Below are 20,135 nucleotides of genomic sequence, written 5' to 3'. Positions count from 1 at the left end.
CTCCAGCCTCCCAGGCCACCCCCTCAGCCGTTTCTGTGAGCAGTGTCACTGGCACACACCACCACATCCTTTAAGAAGTCTGCCAACCCCTGCTCCAGAGGAATGGGACTGTCTGCACTATCTCAGACCTTCCCAGTCGCTCTCCTTTCAAGGCCCTGAGGTATTGGAAGCTATTTAGAGGTTAATCTGCTGCAACTCCTACACTGAAGTAAACTTTAGTCCACTTCCAGAAAACCAGCAGCAGAAAGCACACGCTTCCCAGCCCAGGCTTTTCACTCCCTTTCCTAAGTACCTGGGTCCACACGGAACAGACACCGGAGGCTAACTCACAACCGGGTGGCCTTCTATGTCTTCAAGCTCAACGAAGTTTGAGCAACAGGTGTCTGGCCGGGAACTAGGTCTACTCAGCATTCACCCCTGGTACTTGGGATGTAAACTTCTTTTCGTGAGAGCAGAAAGTCACGCGCTGAGTGCAGCCAGAGGCTTCCACCCTCCCCGCACCAAGTCTCCGGGTCCCTGAGCAGATCACCAGCACCAGGACCTAAGGCGGCTGCGCCCCAGCCAGGCTCAGGAGGAGTGTGACTGCTAACAACTGGCTTCCTCGGGATGAATTTGTCTCCTAAAGCTGCCCACACATGGGAGCCACGCTCGGCGTAACTTTCACTAGTCTTTTCTGCACAGCTCCTTGACTCAAGAGGAGAGGTTTCTTTTTACTGAAGGGCAAAGCGACGGCAGGGCAAGGGTGACCAGCGACTTAAGATTTTCAGTAGTTTTGTTTTTATACTCTCAGCTGAAGCCAACCAAAAAAGAAAAAAAATTTGTATGTTCATATCATTAAACATACATATTTCTCATTGATAGGGCTCATTTTTAAATCAAACTTCCAATGACGAAATAGTAAGGATAAAAATAATAATCCCCTCCCATATTGCAAAAGTGACAAAATGACAAAAGAACTCTTAATTCTGGGGCTTTATTTTAATTTTCCTCTTTTTAAGATGCTACATAGTCAAACAGAATTGGATTGGTCTTTTACGGCATCAACTTAATTCACAGTCAAACTCTCAATCGCTACTTGACGGATTATCTAAGTTTCTCACACCCCGTCCCCACCCCTCCCCAGCTGGTTCCCTCTCTCCGACCCCTCTGCTGCCTGGCTCGCTTGCCGTGACCCCCAGCTAGGGCCACAGGATCACACCTGGGGCGTGTGGGCTGGAAGTGTGAGTGGTGGTTACGGGGCAGAGAAAGGAGGAAGAGGAGAGGAGGGCTGCTCTCCTCCACTTACAGGAGCCACACAGAGTTGACGGCGCTACTGAGAACCCCCTGCCCCCTGGTGGCTGTCACTTACTCACACGGAAGACCCCTTCTGGCAGCTGCTCTCCGTCACTCAGAGAAGCCACACCTCGGCCATGTGGAGCCCGGAAACTCGGGCAGCGCGGCCTGCCCCACCCAGCACTGTCAGGTAGCACAGGCGAGCTTTAGGCCACAGCATTAATTATAGTCTTGTGACGAGAAAACATGAGATGAAATACATTAAATAAGTTAAATATGCATTAAACATCTCTGAGTAACAATTCAACCTCACTACATGAACCGACAGGAATCTAGCTTGGTCCCTGAAGGAGAACAAAGCCTTGACTCGGATTTGCAGAGCACTGGGCAGTTGGCCAACGCGCGCCTCCCTCTCTGGGCGCACGCACCCGACGCGCCGTTCTTTTCGGCTTCAGACTCTGTTCGTCAGTCCCAAAGAACTGATGGCCTGGACAGACCGCGGGAAAGCAGCCTGGGTGAGTGAGCAGCACAGGGGACGACGACGACGGGAGTGCGGCCCTCCCCTCCGCGCTGGGCCGGCGCCCCGAGGACAGCACCCCCAGGCAAGGAAGAGAGTCGTGTTCTAAGAGAGGTAATCCAGCAACAGGGACCAAGGCGACAAACGTTTAGAATGACACGGACAACATGCCATTATCGTTTAATCATGGTTTCCCTTGTCATTAATAAGGATCATTCTTTTCCCCATTTACTATGCATTTTAACTTTCTAAAAGATTGTTATATTATGTTCTACCTGTGTGTTGGGGTGTGTGCGCACACGCGCGCGGGGAGGGGTAATTTAAAGGCAAGACTTGTGAGATGTCATCATACATTAATTCTGTTTACACGTGGTTATGATAAATTTAGACCCCATGACGTGGCGGATCCTCAATCCAACGAGCCGTCGCCAGCATGCTGCCCTACAAGGCGATCTTCCCTATGATCACGCCGACGATGAAGAACAGGACCACCAGCGCCAGCAGCCGGGTGCTGAGGCCCTCCTCCTTCCCAGCCGCGGCTAATGCAGGAACAGGGCTGTTGCTCTGCACTGTCTTCCTCATCCGAAGTCCATCTTCTTCCTACGGGAGCAAACATACATTTGAAAGACGGTACAAGGCACCAGAAGCAGAAGTTAACAGGGCCACTTCGCAGGGCGGGCTTTCGTACCCAGGCTCCATCACATGATATGGCCCAACCTCCTCATTTTGCAAATGGAGAAACTGAAGCCTACCGAGGGGAAGAGACTGGCTTGGGGCCACTGAGAAGGTACTGCCAGAGCCCTTCGTCTCCCTTCTCGTCCATCCGCCCTGCACAACGCTGCTGGGCACCTTTTTATACCACACATCTCAGCAGGGCACTCCTTAGTTCCCCATGAGTTACAGAAAAAAAGCTCTTCAGAGAGAAGAATCACAGGAAACTCCCAAGTGGGAGGCCTGGGAGCTCTGCACACAGCTGACGCCTGATGGGCCACGTGCAGACTGCTGGGTTGAAGACGCTGTCTGGAATGTTAAAAAAACGGAGCTGAACTCGATACAAGCATCTCAGACAGTGTTTCCCTAATGCATGCAGTCCCTACCAGAGACGCAACAATCTCCTTCCTGCACATAAAGCTACTTGGCCACTATTTCCCCCACCGACACAGACCTGTAAGGCTGTAAGTGAAAATTTCTCTTCCTTCACTGCCCCCAAGGCCCAGCCCACATCCCGGAACAGGGCATGCATCAGGGCCCTTCTTCTCTGGATAATTGCCCTCTACTCATCCCTAACACCCCGAGCAACAGCTGCACTTTCATTTCTTCTCCTTCAGCTCCTCTGAATTCACCAAGGGCCTAGTAAGTCCTGGAGACAACAGGCAGCCAGCCCATCGGGCCAACTCTCTACAGCATCATGGCCACCTCTGCGGGACCGCACCACACTGGTTGTCAGTACTCATGTCTGGGTCTCCCCTGCCAGTCTGGTTAACAGGGAGCCATTAAGGGCAGCGGCTGCCCATGTTTGTATCCACAGTGCAGGGTACATGGTAGGGTCTTGGGAAATGTGCTGGCCAAATGAAAGAATGAAACAACACAAAACAAGAGATCAGTGTTTGGCAGGATAAAGAATCTTCTAATGTCAAGATTGGTCTAATAATATTTTAAAGATACTCTGCTCACGGGGCATGGCCAATATCGCTGCACGGTGATAAATGACTGGTGCTATTCGATTAACTTCCCCAAAAAAATGGCCGCAGCAAAATACAGCATTTATTTTATTAGGTTTATATAGAAGCTATTTCTACCTATTTATCACTATAAATGGCACAGAACTCTTTCTGAAGAGAAATACATTCAAGGAGAAGCTTTAGGCATATGTTAGATTTTAGCCAAAGAGCAGAGTGTCAGCTTCATAATTTACTCTGTGCGAAAAGAAGTTACTGCACGAGACAAATCCAGATTACTGCAGAGAAGGAAGAGGATGCCATTCCCCAACCCCGTCAGGCCTCCTACATCTGCGACAGTGTCAGAATAAACGAAAAGTCAAGTGAAATGAATTTATTACATGTACCTGGTGCTATGCAGTTAAACAGTGAAAGCTTATTACACGGCTGGGGACGTGATCAAGATGAAGAGAACAGACTGGCCTCAAAATTTAAGTTGTAACAAAAAGTTCCTATGATCGGATGTTCAGAAATGCTCTTTAATATCATGTAAGAAACAGACATGCTTTTGACACGGGAAGGGGCCTTGGAGGCGTTCTGCACACAGAGGCCGGAGGAACGCTGTGATTAACATAGATTCAAAGCGACTTCAAGTGTGGCCAGTTGTCTTCACAGCTCGCAGCACCCCGGGGCCAAGAGCAGCGCACCGGCCTCCCTCCACTGCCCCCTGCTGCTGCCTGACCCTCCAATGTCGGTGCCAACTGCCTGGTCACGGCCACAGGCTGGAGACCCTGGTTTCTCCCATCAGCACCCATCTACTGTGACAGCCACCTGTCTCCAGTCTCATCACAATGTTAACAGTGTGATGAGACCCTACCACCTAGACCTATTTAGAAGCCTCAAAAATCCAAATTACATCTGTGTTCAAACAGAGTACTGGTCAGTATTTACCCTCTTAAGAAAGATTCTCAACCAGTGGAGATGGGATGGGGTTTGAAAATGTGAATTCCAGAGAACTGTTGCTGTTTTTAGTCTCAGAATCGATTTTCAGTTTACACTAACGGAAGATGGGAGGGATTTTTTGTTTTGTTTTCTTTTACAAGGGGTAAGAGTTTAAATAGTTGAGAAACTTCTGCTCAAGAGACACCAGTTCTTAATCTGGGGTATGTGTGGGAGGTGGGGTGTTCAAGGACTCTTTTGAGAACCTGAGGAGAGCTATGGAAATTTCTGCCTGGAGGAAAAAAATGCACAAATAGAAAGCAGCTCTACAAATTCAGTGGCCCATCAACGTCTCCACCCAAGATGACAGCACAAAAGCCCCTGTTCTCTGCAGAGTATCAGGAAGTGAGATGCTGTTACCTTGAACTGCTTGTTCTCCTCCCGTAGCCTCTGAACTTCACCTTGCAGCCTCTTACACTCCTCCATCACCTTCTTAACTTCAGTGTCATCCAAAGAAGAACTCAGAGCTTTAGACGCCGTTGGTGTTTCTGTCTTTGATGCAGTTGTGGATATAATTTTATTTATCTCTACATCATGCTGTTCAGAGACAAACGAAAGCCCAAGTGTCACCAACTACGTATTAAAGGACTTTTTTACGCAAAGCAGTTCTCAGCAACCACCACACGTGGTAGCGTTTCATCCACACTGTAAAATGTTACATTTGTTTTAAAAATGGATCACTTTCTCTAGTATCTTAATAATCTAAAGCAACTGGGCCCCCAAACTTATGGATAAGGGCAGATGACAAAGTTCGGCTGAGACTAACAATTCAAAGGAAAAGAAAAGGGGCCGTGCACACCGCACTGCTATGCAAAGATTCGCACAGTGTAGCTGTGCAAGCTCAGGGATTATAGCCACAGTTAACGTCACCACGAAGATCTGAATGTCCCCAGGACTGGCTGAGTGGGGGTGGGAGCCGAGGGGGGAAGTGACACTGAGGGCTATTTATTTCATGAACTTAGAGCTCTGAAGATGGGATGAAGGTGCAACAAGCTTAGTGTCCACAGTATTTCAGTCTGGGGCAGCGATACACTCCCCCGTTTCCTCTGCCAAGCCTGTGCTGGGAAACCCTCTGGAGACTGGCTGGGGCCGAATCAGGACCTGGGTGCAGGGCATGGAAGCATGTTGGGGAAAATAAAATAACTGGGGAATCACTGCCCTGGGGGCTCCGTGCAGCAAACAGAAAACTACAAGTTCTACCCTTCGCTTTCCGGGTGAGAAGAGTGAGGCCCTGACAGGCAAGGCCCTGGCCCATGGAAATAATCACCTAGCAGAGAGCCAGGGCCAGAACACAGACGGCACACCGTCCACAACTGCCCTCACCAGGACAGCACGTACCCTGGGAAGAGGGAGAGGAGGGAAAAAAAGAAGAAGAACAGTGCCCACAAGAAACAGGATAATGATAGTGGCCCAGTATTGAGCAGAAGGAAAATACCAATGAGTTTTGACACAAGGCAACAGCATTCCTGGAGATCATTATGGGTAACGTTAAGAGAATGTGAGCATTTCTAGTTCCCAACCCCAGCCACTAACAGCCAGGTAGTTGAATATTCTTCATGTGTTTAAACTGTGTTTTTAATATAATTTTTCTTTTTTTTTCTTTTTTAATAGGTTGAAGGGGGTCCAAATTAGCGTTTCAGATACAGTCTGCTCTCTGGTCACAAGTGAGGGCCACAGCAGGCTCATACCTTGGTTTCACCCAAAGAAAAGTGGGCTTGACAGGCTGGAGGAAGTCACTCCTCGACCTCACCCACTCAGGCAGCAAAGGGGGTGACTCTCAATGGGGAATGATCTTGCGCCCGGGAGGGCATATCTGACAATGTCTGGAGACATTTTTGGTTGTCACAACTCGGAGTGCTACTGGTATCTAGTGGGTAGAGGTCAGGGATGCTGCCAAACGTCCTTCAAGGCACAGGACCCCCTACAGCAAAGAGCTATCCAGCCCAAAAGTTAATGGTGCTGAGGTTGAGAAATCTTAATCTAAAAGCAGACGTTGAGGACAAGGCAGATGGAGGGTCAAGGAGTAGAGAGGTGGTGCTGAGGGAAAGCGCAGACAGGCAGCACTCTGTAAAACAACAGAACCTAAGAGTTCACCAGCACCTGTCCATCAAGCATGTGGTAAATGGCAAATTATTCTGTTTTAGTCTTTCCCACTGTTTAACAGCAACTTTTAACTTTGTCAAGGCAAGGAAGCTCTTTGGAATTTATAACATTTCAATAGCCAACAGGTTGCACTTTTCAAGGGAAAAAAATGTTTCAATTAGCTTTCTGCAAATCTTTCAAAGGTAGATTTCACGAAGGCTCACTTATTTGTCGACTTCAGCTTATTTTTTTCTTCATACATCAGAAGAAGGAAAATAATTTGCCAACTTAAATCTTGGTTTTGCAGGAGATGGTATGCAAATCAGTATCAGCTTGCAACATTCAATTATTGTTAACTATAAATATACTTACTGGTTTATCATTTTCTGCTGGCAATTCAAACACACATCTAAGTTTTGAATCCATAAGGTCTTCCGGTTTTGCCTCCTTCCACTAAAACAATTTAAATTTAATAATCAGGATATTATAAAGCTGCTGGAAGAATAATTTTCTTCCTATAACTGACAATTTCAGAAAAATACTCTTAATGAGAAAGCCCTAATGTATATCAAATAAAGAACTTAAGTCTGCTGAGATTTCAATATTTTTAACATGACAAGATTAAATACACCAGCTCTCCTGAATATTTATACTTCATAAACCCCAGTCTTGCCTGACCCCTCCTGTTGCCGGCCTGCCGGAAGTCATGGGACAGAGAAGACCACCACTGAACCAAGAGGAATCTTCTAAATTGCACCTGGATGGCCAGAGGATATATTGGCTCTCCTTGAGAAAATAAAACTTACTTTGCAGGGCGCATCCTTCTTAGAGAGCGTAAGCACCTACTATCTACTCCCTGGGGGCAGTTCTAGAACAGTGCCAACTGCCAGCGGGGCACGTGAACTAGCAGCCACGCTCTGTGACTGCCATGTCTGGGCAGACAATCCCCTCCCCATCCCCGCCATCTGTTGGTAGGAATATCTTCCTGACTAAATCCATGCTCTGGGATGATGCACTCCTGGCTTACTCCTCCGTATACTCCTCACTCCTTTTGGCAGTGGAGGACAGGAATTCCAGGTGTTCTGAGCGTTATAGATCAGCATAGCAGGAAGATTACAATACAGAAAAAGGAGTGAACTCCCCCACCCCTCACCCCAGGACCATGCAGGAGGCAGTGAGAGAGCACAGGTACCAAGAGCCAAAAATGGGAAATAATCTTTATGTCGAACAATAGGGGACTCCCAAATAAATCATGGCAGATACAGTCAAGGAATAGCATGCCATTCAAGTGATATTGAAGACAATTAATTATATGGGGAAAATTCACAAGAGTATTAAGTGAAGATACCACAAACAATATTTTAAGCCTGTTCCTCTGTACAGACACACACACGAGTGTACGTGTGCCCGTGTGCGGGACGCTGAAAACCTCGAGGGGAAGACTGCTGGCAAGCAGGAAGTTCACACGGTCTCCAAGTATCTGATTACTCTGAGCATCGTAGATTACCCATTAGCCACAGGGGACAAATGTGCTTTGACACCAGAGAGAGCTGGCAGTCACCACCTTAACCAAGTAACGAAAAGTACTGTCACCAAAAGAGGGACAACCTGTCATTAAATGCCTGCTGATCTGATGCATATACGACATCACTGAGGACCACTGAGAGAATATTCTTGCCCCCAAAAAACCAAACCTGAATTTAATCATGAGGAAATAACTGGACAAATCCAGAATATGGGACATTCTCCAAGTCAGCTGGCCCAGACTCTAAAAAGGTTGAGGGCGCTCTACTAGAATCAGAACAACTAAAGGCCATTCTTGGAAGAACTGGAAAATGCTGAATATGGGTTTCTCTAGTGAACAAGACTGAGTTCATGTTACCGTCCTTAGCTGTGATGACGCAGTGTGGCTGTGAAGGGACAGTCCTTGCTCTGAGGCACTTAAGAGGGAAGTGTCACGGACTGCATCTTACAGCCAAGTGGTTCAACAAAACAGAAGGTTTGTAATAGAAATGAAGCAAATGCGGCAAAATGTTAAAAGGTGAATCTACGTAAAGGTTAGATGAGTGGTCACTGTACTGTTTTTTCAACTTTCTGTTCATCCAAATATAAAGAAAAATACTTTAAAGTGAAGTACACACACAAGGCTCTCATTAACAGTGGCCAGTCTAGTAAAGAAATTACAGGTCACTTTTAGTTTTATTTTTGCTCATTTGTATGCTTTTAACAACGTACATTTCACATAACTTTTTTTAACTGTTATAAAAATTTTCACAGAAGGCAGTGAAATTCACCTTTATTGCATCCAGAGTGCCCGGCCTGTAACAGCACTTGGATACAACAGCTGCCAGACACTGTGCCAAGTGTTCTACACACACAGCACATTTAATCGCACAGCAACCCTGTGAACTAGGCTTTTATCCCCATTTTACATGTGACCAAACCCTCAAGAGAGTTAATGCAAATTGCCCAAGGCCAAAAATGTTAGTAAAAGGCAGAACTCAGCTTCACACCCAAGACACCCAAGCTCATGCTCTTTTCAGTAAGCCATGCAGCAGAAGCCAACAGAACACACTCCTGGGTATTCCATGTTTTGCATTTGTGGCACGTTTCCTTGACCACACAAAGTAACATGAAGTGACACGCCATGTTCCCGGAAATAAAAGAGGAAGCAGTGAATGCCTCAACAATCATTCCTATTAGCCTGTTATCACTGATCTCTCTTGAAACCCCAAAATATCTGGCTCACCCTCATTTCCTGCCCCAAAGTTAAACATGCATGAGGTTGAGCAGTTAGACTTTTTCAAGATGAAAAGAAATGGCTGTGTGGTGACAGAGGGACACGAGGCAGGCTGTGCATGAGACAGCAGAGTACAGAACTGTGAAAGAGAAGAAACACAGCGCGGTGTGGATCCTGGCTCACGCAAACCTGCAGGCGCCCCTCGGATGACTTCACTCTCTTACTTTGGGTAGGCAAACTGGAAAGTGATAAAAATGCTGAGGTGATCCTGCCTTTCTTTTTCCAAACCGTGCAGACTAGACAGTCCACCCTCCCTGGTGCCGTGGGTTTTACGTTCATCAGTGTGTGTGGTTCACACTCACAGCACCAGCATGCCTCCTCATTTACTCAGATGTGGGAAAAGCTTGGGGGAGAACTGCCATTATAATCGGCTTCCAGAGAAACCAATACAGTCGTCCCTCGGTGTCCACGCAGGAGTGGCCGCAGGGCCCCAGCCCCACGGACACCAAAATCCGCGGATGCTCAAGACTTCTACCTAAAATGGTGTATACAGTCAGCTTTCCAGGTTCACGGATGTGGCGCCTACAGAGAGGAAGGGCCAACTGTAATATATCCTTTATTTATGAAAATGAAGTCATCTTATTTTTACCAAAATTAGAGATGGAGTTAGACATGTATGTAAGCAGGAGAAAAAATATGAAAGAATCTAGGGGAAAACTGCAAAAAAAAAAAAAAAACCCAAGAATCATGCTTCTGGGGGAAAAGCCTAAAGCGTGGAAGGATATTTAGTATTCAACTCTCACGCCCCTTTAGGTTCTGGGGGGATGGGGAAGACACGGTAGGAAACGGTCTCCATAATGAAAAGTGCCCTTTTCAGGAGAATGGGGTGGGGGGAGACTGGAAGGGAGGTGAAGGGAGAGAATCCTCCGACCATTCAAGACACAATCCATCAGAGCAAGGAACTGAAGGAAACCAGACATACCAGTCAGAAAAGAGGAGAATCCTACAAAGTTACATAAAAATGTTAAAAATCAAAGTTCTAGAAAAACCATAAAGGCAAACCTCCTTGAAAACACCATTCCCTTTAAAATCAGTTCTGACCCATTTTGAAATGCATGCACCCACAATTCTGCGCCTCGTCATTGCTTTAATTACTGAAAAAAAGAAGAAGCATTCAGTACTTACTACCGCTTCCATATCAGAAGTGTCAGTCGGAGCAAACATAGACTGAACCATAAACTTGTGTTTGCTTTTCTCATTGGGGTCATAATCGAAAGGCTGCAACATCACTGAGAAAGAAAATATTTCATTAGGAGGGTCAGAGCTTGGTTACCAGCAGCCACTTGTTAAGTTAATACTTATATTTTGGTCGTAAAGCAGTTTACCAGGATCCCCTCATCCGAGCCTTACGAAGCCCCCGGTGAAGTGACAGCCCAAGATGACCGGCCTCTTCTCCACTCCACAGCGCTCAAGCCTGAGGTCCAGAAAAGTGAAAGGACCTGCCCAAGGTCAAACAGCAGGTGTGGCAGAGCTGGGACTGGGGCTTAGGACCCAGGTCTTCTGATTCCTAGTCCAAGGACCTTCCACGACCGTGCACCCACACACCTGAGCTACAGGCCTAACAGCACAGGCAAACCAGGGAGAACCACCTCGTGCCTGTTTTGGGAAAACACATCCAAATGGTCTCTTCAGGAACCAAGACACCTAAGGCACTGTTTCAGCTTCTCTCTGTCCCATTTCCCATGTCAAGGTCATCAAGGTAATTTTGCCAGTAGAAATGTCAGAGAATGGAGAAGACAATGGAGAGGGCACCACCCGGTTACACCCCACCTCCCCTCTGAGAATCTAGAGGAATCCCACAGAAAGGCTCCCCTGACTGAGCACACCCACTGCCCTGAGGGAGGTGCCGTCCTGCTGTGACTCGCTTCCTTAGGACCTAGCCCCCTGTGAAATGACCGCTGCTTTAAAATATGGTATTTGCCACAAGGCTTTGGCTGAACCACACTAGTTAAGTTCCCTGAAATGTAACTTCCCACATGCAGGAAGGGCCCGCTGTAGCCCTGCCTGTGATGAGAACTTCCTAGGACTCAGGGTTTCCTTTGTGCCTGAAGCTAAACTCTGTACTTCAGGTCTATTATGTCTCAGTTAATCCTTAAGAGGCAGATATTGTTGTAGAAGTTATTTTAATGCCTATTTTCAAATGAAAAATCTGAAGCACAGAAAGGTTAACTAACGTGCCCAAAGTCACACAGCAGAGGCGCGAACACCAATGCAGGTGGAGAGCCAACGCTCTCGGCCACCGTGAGGGACTGTCTCTGTCCTCTGACAGTGCAAGTCCTGTCCTTTTCCATCACCCCTTTTCTGCTGGGCACACATCAGTGTTCTCTTGCCTCTGAACCCCACTTAGGACTTCCCAGGTGCTTAAAGCCTCACAATCAACCGCCTCCTGCAGCAGGTAAAGGGCACCTGTCATGAGCCTGAACTTATAAATGAGTCTGGGACTCAACAAAGCCAAGTGACCTGCTCAAGGTCACAATGTTAGGAAGCAGCAAAACTCTGACAAAGAGCCAAGTGCAGCCCAGCGCCCCCTCTGCCAACCTGGTCACTCCGATCCGAGACAGGTTCACATCCTGCACCCCAGGCCCATCACCGCGTGTCTCAGAGACCCACACACGATGGGGAAAAGAAATACAACACCCCTTCACCCTGGGGATGCATGGGTCCATTCTGTCCTGGGGACAGAGAAAGCCTATTAAAATCAACAATGCCTCTGATGTCAATGCTCTGGTGCGCGCAGCTGCCCAGGAAGCTTTCTGCCCCCATCACCCATCTGAGTGCTCCCAGCTTCAGGGGACCTTACCTGGGAGACTTCTTCAGGACAAAAATCAATAAACATGAAAATCTTTTTTTTTTTTAATTCATGACACCAAGTCTAGTTCCCAATAAAGGTTATCAATAAAAATGTTCAGTCTAAGTACCCAAAATCCAGATTGTGACCATCAGCAGAGAGAACAAAAAGTTACTTAAAACACAGGGCCAGTCTACCAGGAGCTTTACTTCCGTGGGTGCAGAGGCATGACACCATCCTGGAAAGGCAGTCCTTGCTGGTGGTTGTGGGAGCTGGACTGCAGACGGCTCTTCCTCTGGCACCACTGAGCCAGCAGGAGCTCTCCGGCGGACAGACCCGGAGCACCACTGCACACCTGGGCCTGACATTTCACCTTGGGGACAGACAACCGGACTCGGGCAAAACCACAGACTCTTATTCTGAAAGCTAAATTCTCACTGTGCTTTTTCCACCCCCAAGATTGCAATAAGGAAGATGCATACGATAAACTAAGGAGCCGGTGTCTTCACGTGCACTGTGATCTTTCTTGGACAGGGACTGGAGTTGGGTCAAGGTCTTCAAAGTATTGTCAGATTAATGTTCATTTTAAAAAATTAAAGTGAATTAGGTTTTGAGAATTTCGGGTCTTGACTGGCTGTGACAAAATCATGCTTTAGTATTTTTTAGAATGGGAGGGAAGAGAACTTTGTCCTAGACTACACTTGGGTCTGCAGCAGGGCACAGCTGCAGAAGAAAAACGACCTCATCTTTGAGACTGCCTTCCCAGCTGTGAACGGCTCCTAGTTTTCCACCGGGAGGGGGGGGGCCTCTGAGACTGAACCAGGATTATTTGTAGAGAACTACAATACTCAGAATATAAGAGCAATCAGAAGACATGACTAATTTTCACAGAAGTTGGCTCTTTAGCTCAAACTACACTGGATCACACAGAGAACTGACAGGTCCAGAGACCCTGAGACAAGCCCACATCAACAGCCCCAGGAAGACCCGCTGTTCCTTCCGCTCTCCCACTTCCTCCAGGGGTGCGGCCAGAGAAGGGCTTGGGCTCCAGGCATGGCGAAGGCAAAGTGACCCCTCATTTTCATCTCTCCACCTCACCCAATGTTCCCATCCCCAATACCTTCACAATTTCCCAAGAAAGAAAAGGAAAGTAACTTCTATTAGCGCCTGGTATGTACTAGGCACCAGAGAAGGCACATTTTCGTTAGTTCTCCCATTCAGTCCTCACAACAATCATCAAGATGGCCATGTATTCATTTTCTAGATGAGAAGACAAGGGCTTAGAAAGGCTGCGTGGCCTCACGCGGGCCCACAGCCAGCTAGGTACTAAAGGATGGAGCCAGAGCGCGCTACTGGCTCTGCTTCTAGTCAGACTCCCACACCAAGGGATGTCAAAACGTTCTTCACAGACTCAGAGAGGTCCCCCCCATCCATCAGGTGATCCATAAACTCAAAATCGTCGTCATGATAAGATCAAGACATTATACGTCACCTGCCTCATCAGTGGCACAGAAGCAGCGGTGCCAACGGTGCTGGTGTCTTTGAATTAGGCACCGCCACACACTGTCAGGTTTTTTTTTTAAAGGCCGGTCTCACTTAAGAATATCCCCAATAAAGTAATAAAAGCTACTAACTTTACTAAATTCCAACCCTTGACAACGCATCTCTGCACTCTGATGAAACGGCAAGTTCACGTCAAGCGTTTCCGCTGTCCTGAGACAGGCATGTGTGCAGCTGTCTGGGGCTGAGCTGAGCCAGACACCTTCTCACGGAACCATTTACCTGAAAGAACAACCGACTTCAAAACTACATTTATTCACACCTGGGTATACAGCAGATATTTTCTTGAAAATTCCAGGCTTTCAAACAAAAATTAGAATCTTGGAAAAACCTCCATATGCCACCAAAAGCATCACAGTTTCCCAAATGGTTAAAAAGACTTTCCCAATGAGATCAGTGGGAATAGTAATGAATATACTTCTTTGATATTGTACAACAGAAAACACAGTTGTATAATGGAATATTGTCAACAGCTGGACAACCTGTATGACTCAGTTAACATAGAACTACCAAAGCCATTCAAGTGCAAGAGATGTATTTTAGTGAAACAAAGTTGAAACAGTTCACTGACATAGTGTCAGATTCCACATCATAATAAACTTCAAGACAGTGTCATTTGTCAAGTTTTAGGGCAGTACCAAAGAATAATATCTATAATTATTTGAAAGGGCTATTAAAAATACTCTTCCCTTTTCCAACTACACATCTGTGGAAAAATTGGTTTCCCACCAAAACAACACATTATGACAGACTGAATGCAAAAGCATGAGAATCCAACTTACCTTCTATTAAGCCAGAAATCAAGATTTGCAAAACACGTCAAATAATGCCAATCTTCTCACCAAATTTTTTGAAAAGTTATTTTTCATTAAAAACATTACTGTTTACATATAATTGCATTTACTAATGTTGTTATTAAAGAATTAATGCTCTTCAAATTTCTTAGTTTAATTTGTAGTATGATAAATGTTGATACAGCCCACAAACAGCAAAGCCCTGCTGGCCTTTAATTTCTCAGAGCGAAAAGGGGTCCTGAGACCAAAAGGTCTGCACACCATTCTCCGACATCAAGCTGCCTCGCAGGCCCCTCCAGGAGGAAGATGACCTGGTTAAATATTCATGTGAAGGCCCTGGTGGCTTTGTGTAGTAGCCTCCCTGGGAGAACCCACCCCTCCTGTGCACTTTAAAAGAGAAGCCTTGGGTTTCAGTGTGCACCCAGGCGCTGGGAGGGGACAGAGGCACACATGCATGTGTCCCTTACAGGGAGGGGACTGGGGCTCCCGGTGTTCCTCTAACCAAACCACCTGGCAGCCGCTTGCTCCACCTGGCAGAAGGGTGCTGTCTGAGACGCCCTGCTACCCTGGGGCCTTACAGATGTCATCAGCCCAACTGCAGGCCTAGAGCACCTGGCCTGTTGAGGCGCCACAGCACAGAGCTGGAAGAACCTCAGAGAGACGTCACTTACATTTGGCCCTCCGAGCTGACGAGAATGAAAGTGCCCAAAGAAGTGGGTCCTGGTTGTAACCAATCGCCTTAAAGGAGCGCCGGAGACGGCCCAAGGCGGCAGGACGCATGAGACACACACCGAGAACCCGAGCACTGGCGAGGCTGCCGAGCTGGGAGTCGTGGCCTGCCGGTGGCCTTCAGGAAGCGCGGGACATGCAGGGGCGCCTGCCACACTGCAGCAGCTCCCCTTCCACCAAGAGCAGCAGGTGGGAAAGGCGTCTGCCTCCGACCAGCTCTTCTTTCCTTGGGGGCTCCCCAGTCAGTGGGCAGGAGGGAGGAGGCCAAGTGGCCACCCAGACTCTGTGAAACGACAGACTCCTGCTGAGCCTCAGTGTCTCCATCCTGCTCAGCACAGCCCCCAACTACGTCCAGAAGTTTGTATTCTCAGCTACCACCGTCTCACGTCGGATTCAGTTTGCTACTCCCTGCTAGCTGGAGCTTTATGAGAACGTGACAGAACAAATGCTGCTAGCCGCTTGCTCTTTCAGCTCCACGCATGCAAACTGCGACAGAAATGACGTACTTTTTTCATGACAGGCCATAAAAGAGCTTCCCATTAACTTAATTTATTTCACTTGAATACCCGAGACACTGATGATAAAACCCTCTTAGACGAACCATCTATCCTACTTTTAAAATGTATCGCTGATACTACATTAAAAAGAAGCCCGTCACCAGGAGACGGCCCAGAGACCAGGTCACGGCTCAGCCACACGGGCCCTCCGCGACACAGGCCTGCAGTGCTGCCCACGGCGCAGGCGGGGGCCTGTCGGCAAAGGACTCCCGGGGTCAGAGAGCACTGGAGCAGTAAGACCAGACTCTCTTCAGAGGAAATGCAGAATATACACCATTTAACGCACACACACCTCAGAGAAATGACTTGATTAAATGCAGCATAAAAGCCTCCTACGAGAAGCCAAGCAAGCCACAGATCACTTTCGTGTGCATCATAACGGCCACAAAGCAGATGAATAAAGTCTAACAAGCACCACAGCACGTGCTTTATTATTTTTCAATCTCAGAATTTTATCTTCAAAATGCCTCTCTCTCCCTTTTATTTGACCACAATCTCAGCTCAGGCCTCCCCTCATCAAAGTTTCTCCAACTAGATCTTCCTGCCCCCTCCCCCAAACAAGCTTCCCTGCCCAGCTCCTATAACCCTGCAAATTTAGTCTCCCCTGACACTCTATTCACCATAATGATGTTCCTCGGATTAAAAATCTCCTACAAAAAAAAAGTCTATTTCCCAAGTAAAAGACAATCAATTCAACTCCACAGTCTGGATCTCTCAGATTTCCTGGTATGATCCAACAACAGACCTCCCTGCTGGTCCAACAGGTGTGCACATTGTGCTGGCCAACACCCCCATGCCCAGGTGTTCCTTTGTCATTACCAAAGTCTCCTCTTATCACGTTGGCCCTAGGAGGCTGGCACATCCCTTCCGGTCCCCCAGCCCTGCTCACATCTCAGCATCCCACAACTTCCAGGGCTTAATCTGCCTCAACCTCCCACTAGTCTGACTCTGTCACGAGGGGTCTCAAGCCATAGCATGCATCAGAACCACCAGGGGTGCTTTTGTTAAACCACAGGTGGTGGAGTCCCAGCTCCAGTTTCAGATTCAACAGGTCTGGGGTGGGGCTGAGAACAAGTATTCCCAATACGGTCCTGGCTGATGGTGCTGGTCCAGGAATCACACCTGAGAACACGTGCCGCCTCGGTCTGCTAACACTGCCCACCCCTCCCATAACGCTGTTTCACAGCCTCGGTCTTGCTGGGGTCCTTACTCTATCAGCAGGCAGTACTGATACAAAGCTCTCCCTGCATGCCTGCCTTTTCTACACAGTTAAACTGAGACTGGACTTCACGTTCTGGGAGCTTGTATTCTGGGAACTAGTTTGCAGCTCTTCACCGGTTGGAGAGTGTGCACCCTCTTCCCTTCCAGCACTCAAGGGACTCCCTCCAGGATTCTCCCCGGGGCAGCACACACAGGAGGAGCTCTCCTTAACCCTCACCCAGCTGCTTCCTCTTCTGTCCCACCTCCCAGAGCCACGCACTGTTCTCTGCGGGGCTTAAGACACTGGTTTCCAATCTCCTCATCACCACTGCCCTCTCACTGTCTCTCTCGGCTTTCATGCCTGGATGAAAAGACTGCTCCCTACTAAACTGCATTTATGGTGTAGTAATGAAGTCATTGCTCCACTTTTTTGAAAACCAGTCAAAGACAAACCAGGGCTCTGTCACCAGCTGAAGATAAGTAGCGCTACCACAAGGCAAGAGAATCCCAGCCTCAAGCAAAGCAACACGAGCATTCAGTCAGACTGCGCACCCTCAGCACAAGCAAATTTGTTATTTTCTTTAGATTCTCAAAAGGCTGAAAACACGACTACTTTCCTAGAACTCTGCCTATTCAGGGACCCATGCATGGAACTATGAGTCTAGCAGGTAAATAATTAATTTTGTCTACTTATAAATACATGAAATTGAGTTGTCTTTGCGTTCTCCACAGGATTTTCCAGTTCTTTACAGTGCAAGACGTGCCGCACCATCACCGTGAACTGAGGGATACCACACACAGGCACTGGCCAAAGAACAAGGCTCACTCACTCTTTTTCATAAACATCTTAAGAAATATACATCTTTTTTCCAAAACTCCAACATACTTTCCTGTCTCCATGAACACTTTGTAACAGAGCACCACACGGCCTTTCCCGGGTGCTTCCGTGTTCTGCTCATGAACACCCATCACGTCACACACCACCTTAAGACCTACAAGCCAGGGCTCTTGGGACAGATCAACTGAACAAGAAAGGTCTGCCCTGGGGCTTCAGTGAGTTCAGACCCCATGTCACTCCTGAGCTCTCCCATCCCTGTCCTCTGCGGTTCCCGTCCAGCCCTTCACCGCCACCTCCTCTTGCAGCCTGTTCCCTTCACTCTGGCCTGTGATGAGCTGGATACCAGGACAGGGTTAACAGGGAGTCTAAAGGGAGAGTATATACAGGGGAGTCAAGATTAGGGAGCCCGCGTGTGTGAGTGTGCAAGGAACTCTCCCGAGTGAGAAGAACATGACTGTCAGCTACTCCAAAGCTGTGCTTGGTTTTGCTCCTCAGTCCTGCTGCAGAGAGCTGAAGTTGCCTTCAGCTAAGTGAGGTGGACTGAATGTACTTGGTAAGTCCTCCTGGTCATGATCTTTGAAAATGTAAAAACAAGGAAACTGTGTTATAATCATAAAAAAATGAAACAGGATTCTTCGTAAGAAACTTAAATATTACAGTAAACTTTTTAAAAGTCTTTAAAAGCACAATTAAGCTGAATTTTTGTTGATAATGTTCCCCCCCACTTTTTTAAACCAGAATCTCATGTGGTGAAAAAAATTAAGACATCTGTTAAGTGTGAACGTTAAGTTGTTCTTATCTGAGAGTAATAAAACTGGTTCACGAAAACAATTTATAAAAAGGTTTCGTTTATCACAGACTTTCAAAGCAAATGATCAAACGAAGAAGAATGTTGCTGTTAAGATGCCCAAACCTCCCAAATTTAGCTCCCACTATCAGCGCTTGACAGATGAAGGCCTGGCTTCTTTCTCTAAGGACAGCACACTTACGCTCCGGTGCTAATCACCTAAAAGCTGGAGCCCAAGGTTGGCTGGCCCAGGGCAAGCAAGCAGCTCCACTACACTGAGTCAGCAAAATCCTAAAAGGATTAATTACCAATTCCAGTGCTACCCACTGACATTAACTGACCAATGTTTCCATCCAAGAAGAGCTGCTGATATTCATCCCCTGTCTCACGATTTTACTGGAAGAACTTTGTGCTTTACATGTGACTGAAATGCTGAAAAGGGCTGTATGTCAGGAATGAACACTGCTCCTTGATTCTTTGACTTTTAATTTAAAATACAGATTCAGACACTAGAAGATTTATATTTGTTTGTCTTTAATCCATTTTCAACTCCCAGGGTACACTTAGTTAAGAATATCTGTACCTAAATGTTGGTGTCTTTAATGATTCTTTCCAATGCCCCCCCAACACAGATATTTTGCATTTCTAATTCGCTTGGTACACAGGCAACCAATGCGCATAACTGAACTGCAAATGGAAGTGTGCTTGCTACTTCAGTCAAATTAGAATTCAGTGAAGGTTATGAAAATATTAAACTTAATAACGTATTACAGGAAGCGTCAGTATTTTTGATGGGCCCATAATTTTACCACTTCACCTGCTATATCTGCTGGCAAACATGGTTTGGAATATTAATGGAAAATTCCCTCATTATTAATCTGCAGTATTAAAAAAAAAAAAAACACAACCGTTACCACAACAGCTTACCACAAAGACATTTTCAGAAATTATCTACCTTAAAAATATTTCCCCACCAGACAGTTCAGAAAATAGATTTGATTTTGTAAAGCTAGAACAAATGGGGAGACCCCTCACTGCTTCAAACAATTCATTAATTCAAAAAGTTCTATTTTCCTTGCATTTAAAATCTCTGGGGAAAAAAATCCAATCTCCTCTTCTCCAATCTCCATTTAAGTGTGCCTATTTTGCTGAGGTCCAGATTTGAATACTTCAAAATCATCTCTAGTAGACGGTGTGTAACTAGGAGCAAGGGGCCAAAGCCATGGCATGCTGGGCCAATTAATGCAAACACAAAGCAGCCCGCTTCACCCACTGCACTGGCTCGTCCAACAGGCACAGATCCCAGAAGGGGCTATCAGAACGAGATAAATGAGCACCTATCCAGAGGACAAAGAAAAGGACTCAGAGACCCGAGTGACCAGATCCCAAAGCACCCCTTTGGGAAGTTCACACGTTCTCACACACACAAAGTTAAGGTTACACCTGTTTCCAACTGTAACTTTACCACTTGAGTTTATAAAATGGAACTTTTTCTTTCGTGAAGGATCCAACAAGTGGTTTGCCATCTTCTGAAGAAAATGACATGACAGGTCA

The 20,135-nt window shown here is 46.9% G+C and overlaps 1 protein-coding gene across 1 annotated transcript in view; it reads right to left on the bottom strand.

Annotated features, from left to right (window-relative positions):
* Positions 1–956: 956 nt before the first annotated feature.
* The window catches only part of VAPB (VAMP associated protein B and C), a 46,387-nt gene continuing 27,208 nt past the window's right edge, over positions 957–20,135 (bottom strand). Inside the window, exons 3-6 of the mRNA XM_032461435.1 lie at positions 10,454–10,557; positions 6,901–6,981; positions 4,807–4,983; positions 957–2,389 (exon numbers count right to left, since the gene is read on the bottom strand). Coding sequence (XP_032317326.1) covers positions 2,231–2,389; positions 4,807–4,983; positions 6,901–6,981; positions 10,454–10,557 — 521 coding nt within the window. The 3' untranslated portion in view covers positions 957–2,230. The remainder of the gene's footprint in view (positions 2,390–4,806; positions 4,984–6,900; positions 6,982–10,453; positions 10,558–20,135) is intronic.

This window comes from Camelus ferus, chromosome 19 (genome assembly GCF_009834535.1).
Source record: "Camelus ferus isolate YT-003-E chromosome 19, BCGSAC_Cfer_1.0, whole genome shotgun sequence".
NCBI classification, from domain to species: domain Eukaryota; kingdom Metazoa; phylum Chordata; class Mammalia; order Artiodactyla; family Camelidae; genus Camelus; species Camelus ferus.
The sequence above is the reverse complement of the archived record's forward strand: the minus strand, read 5'-3'. Positions and strand labels throughout refer to the sequence as shown.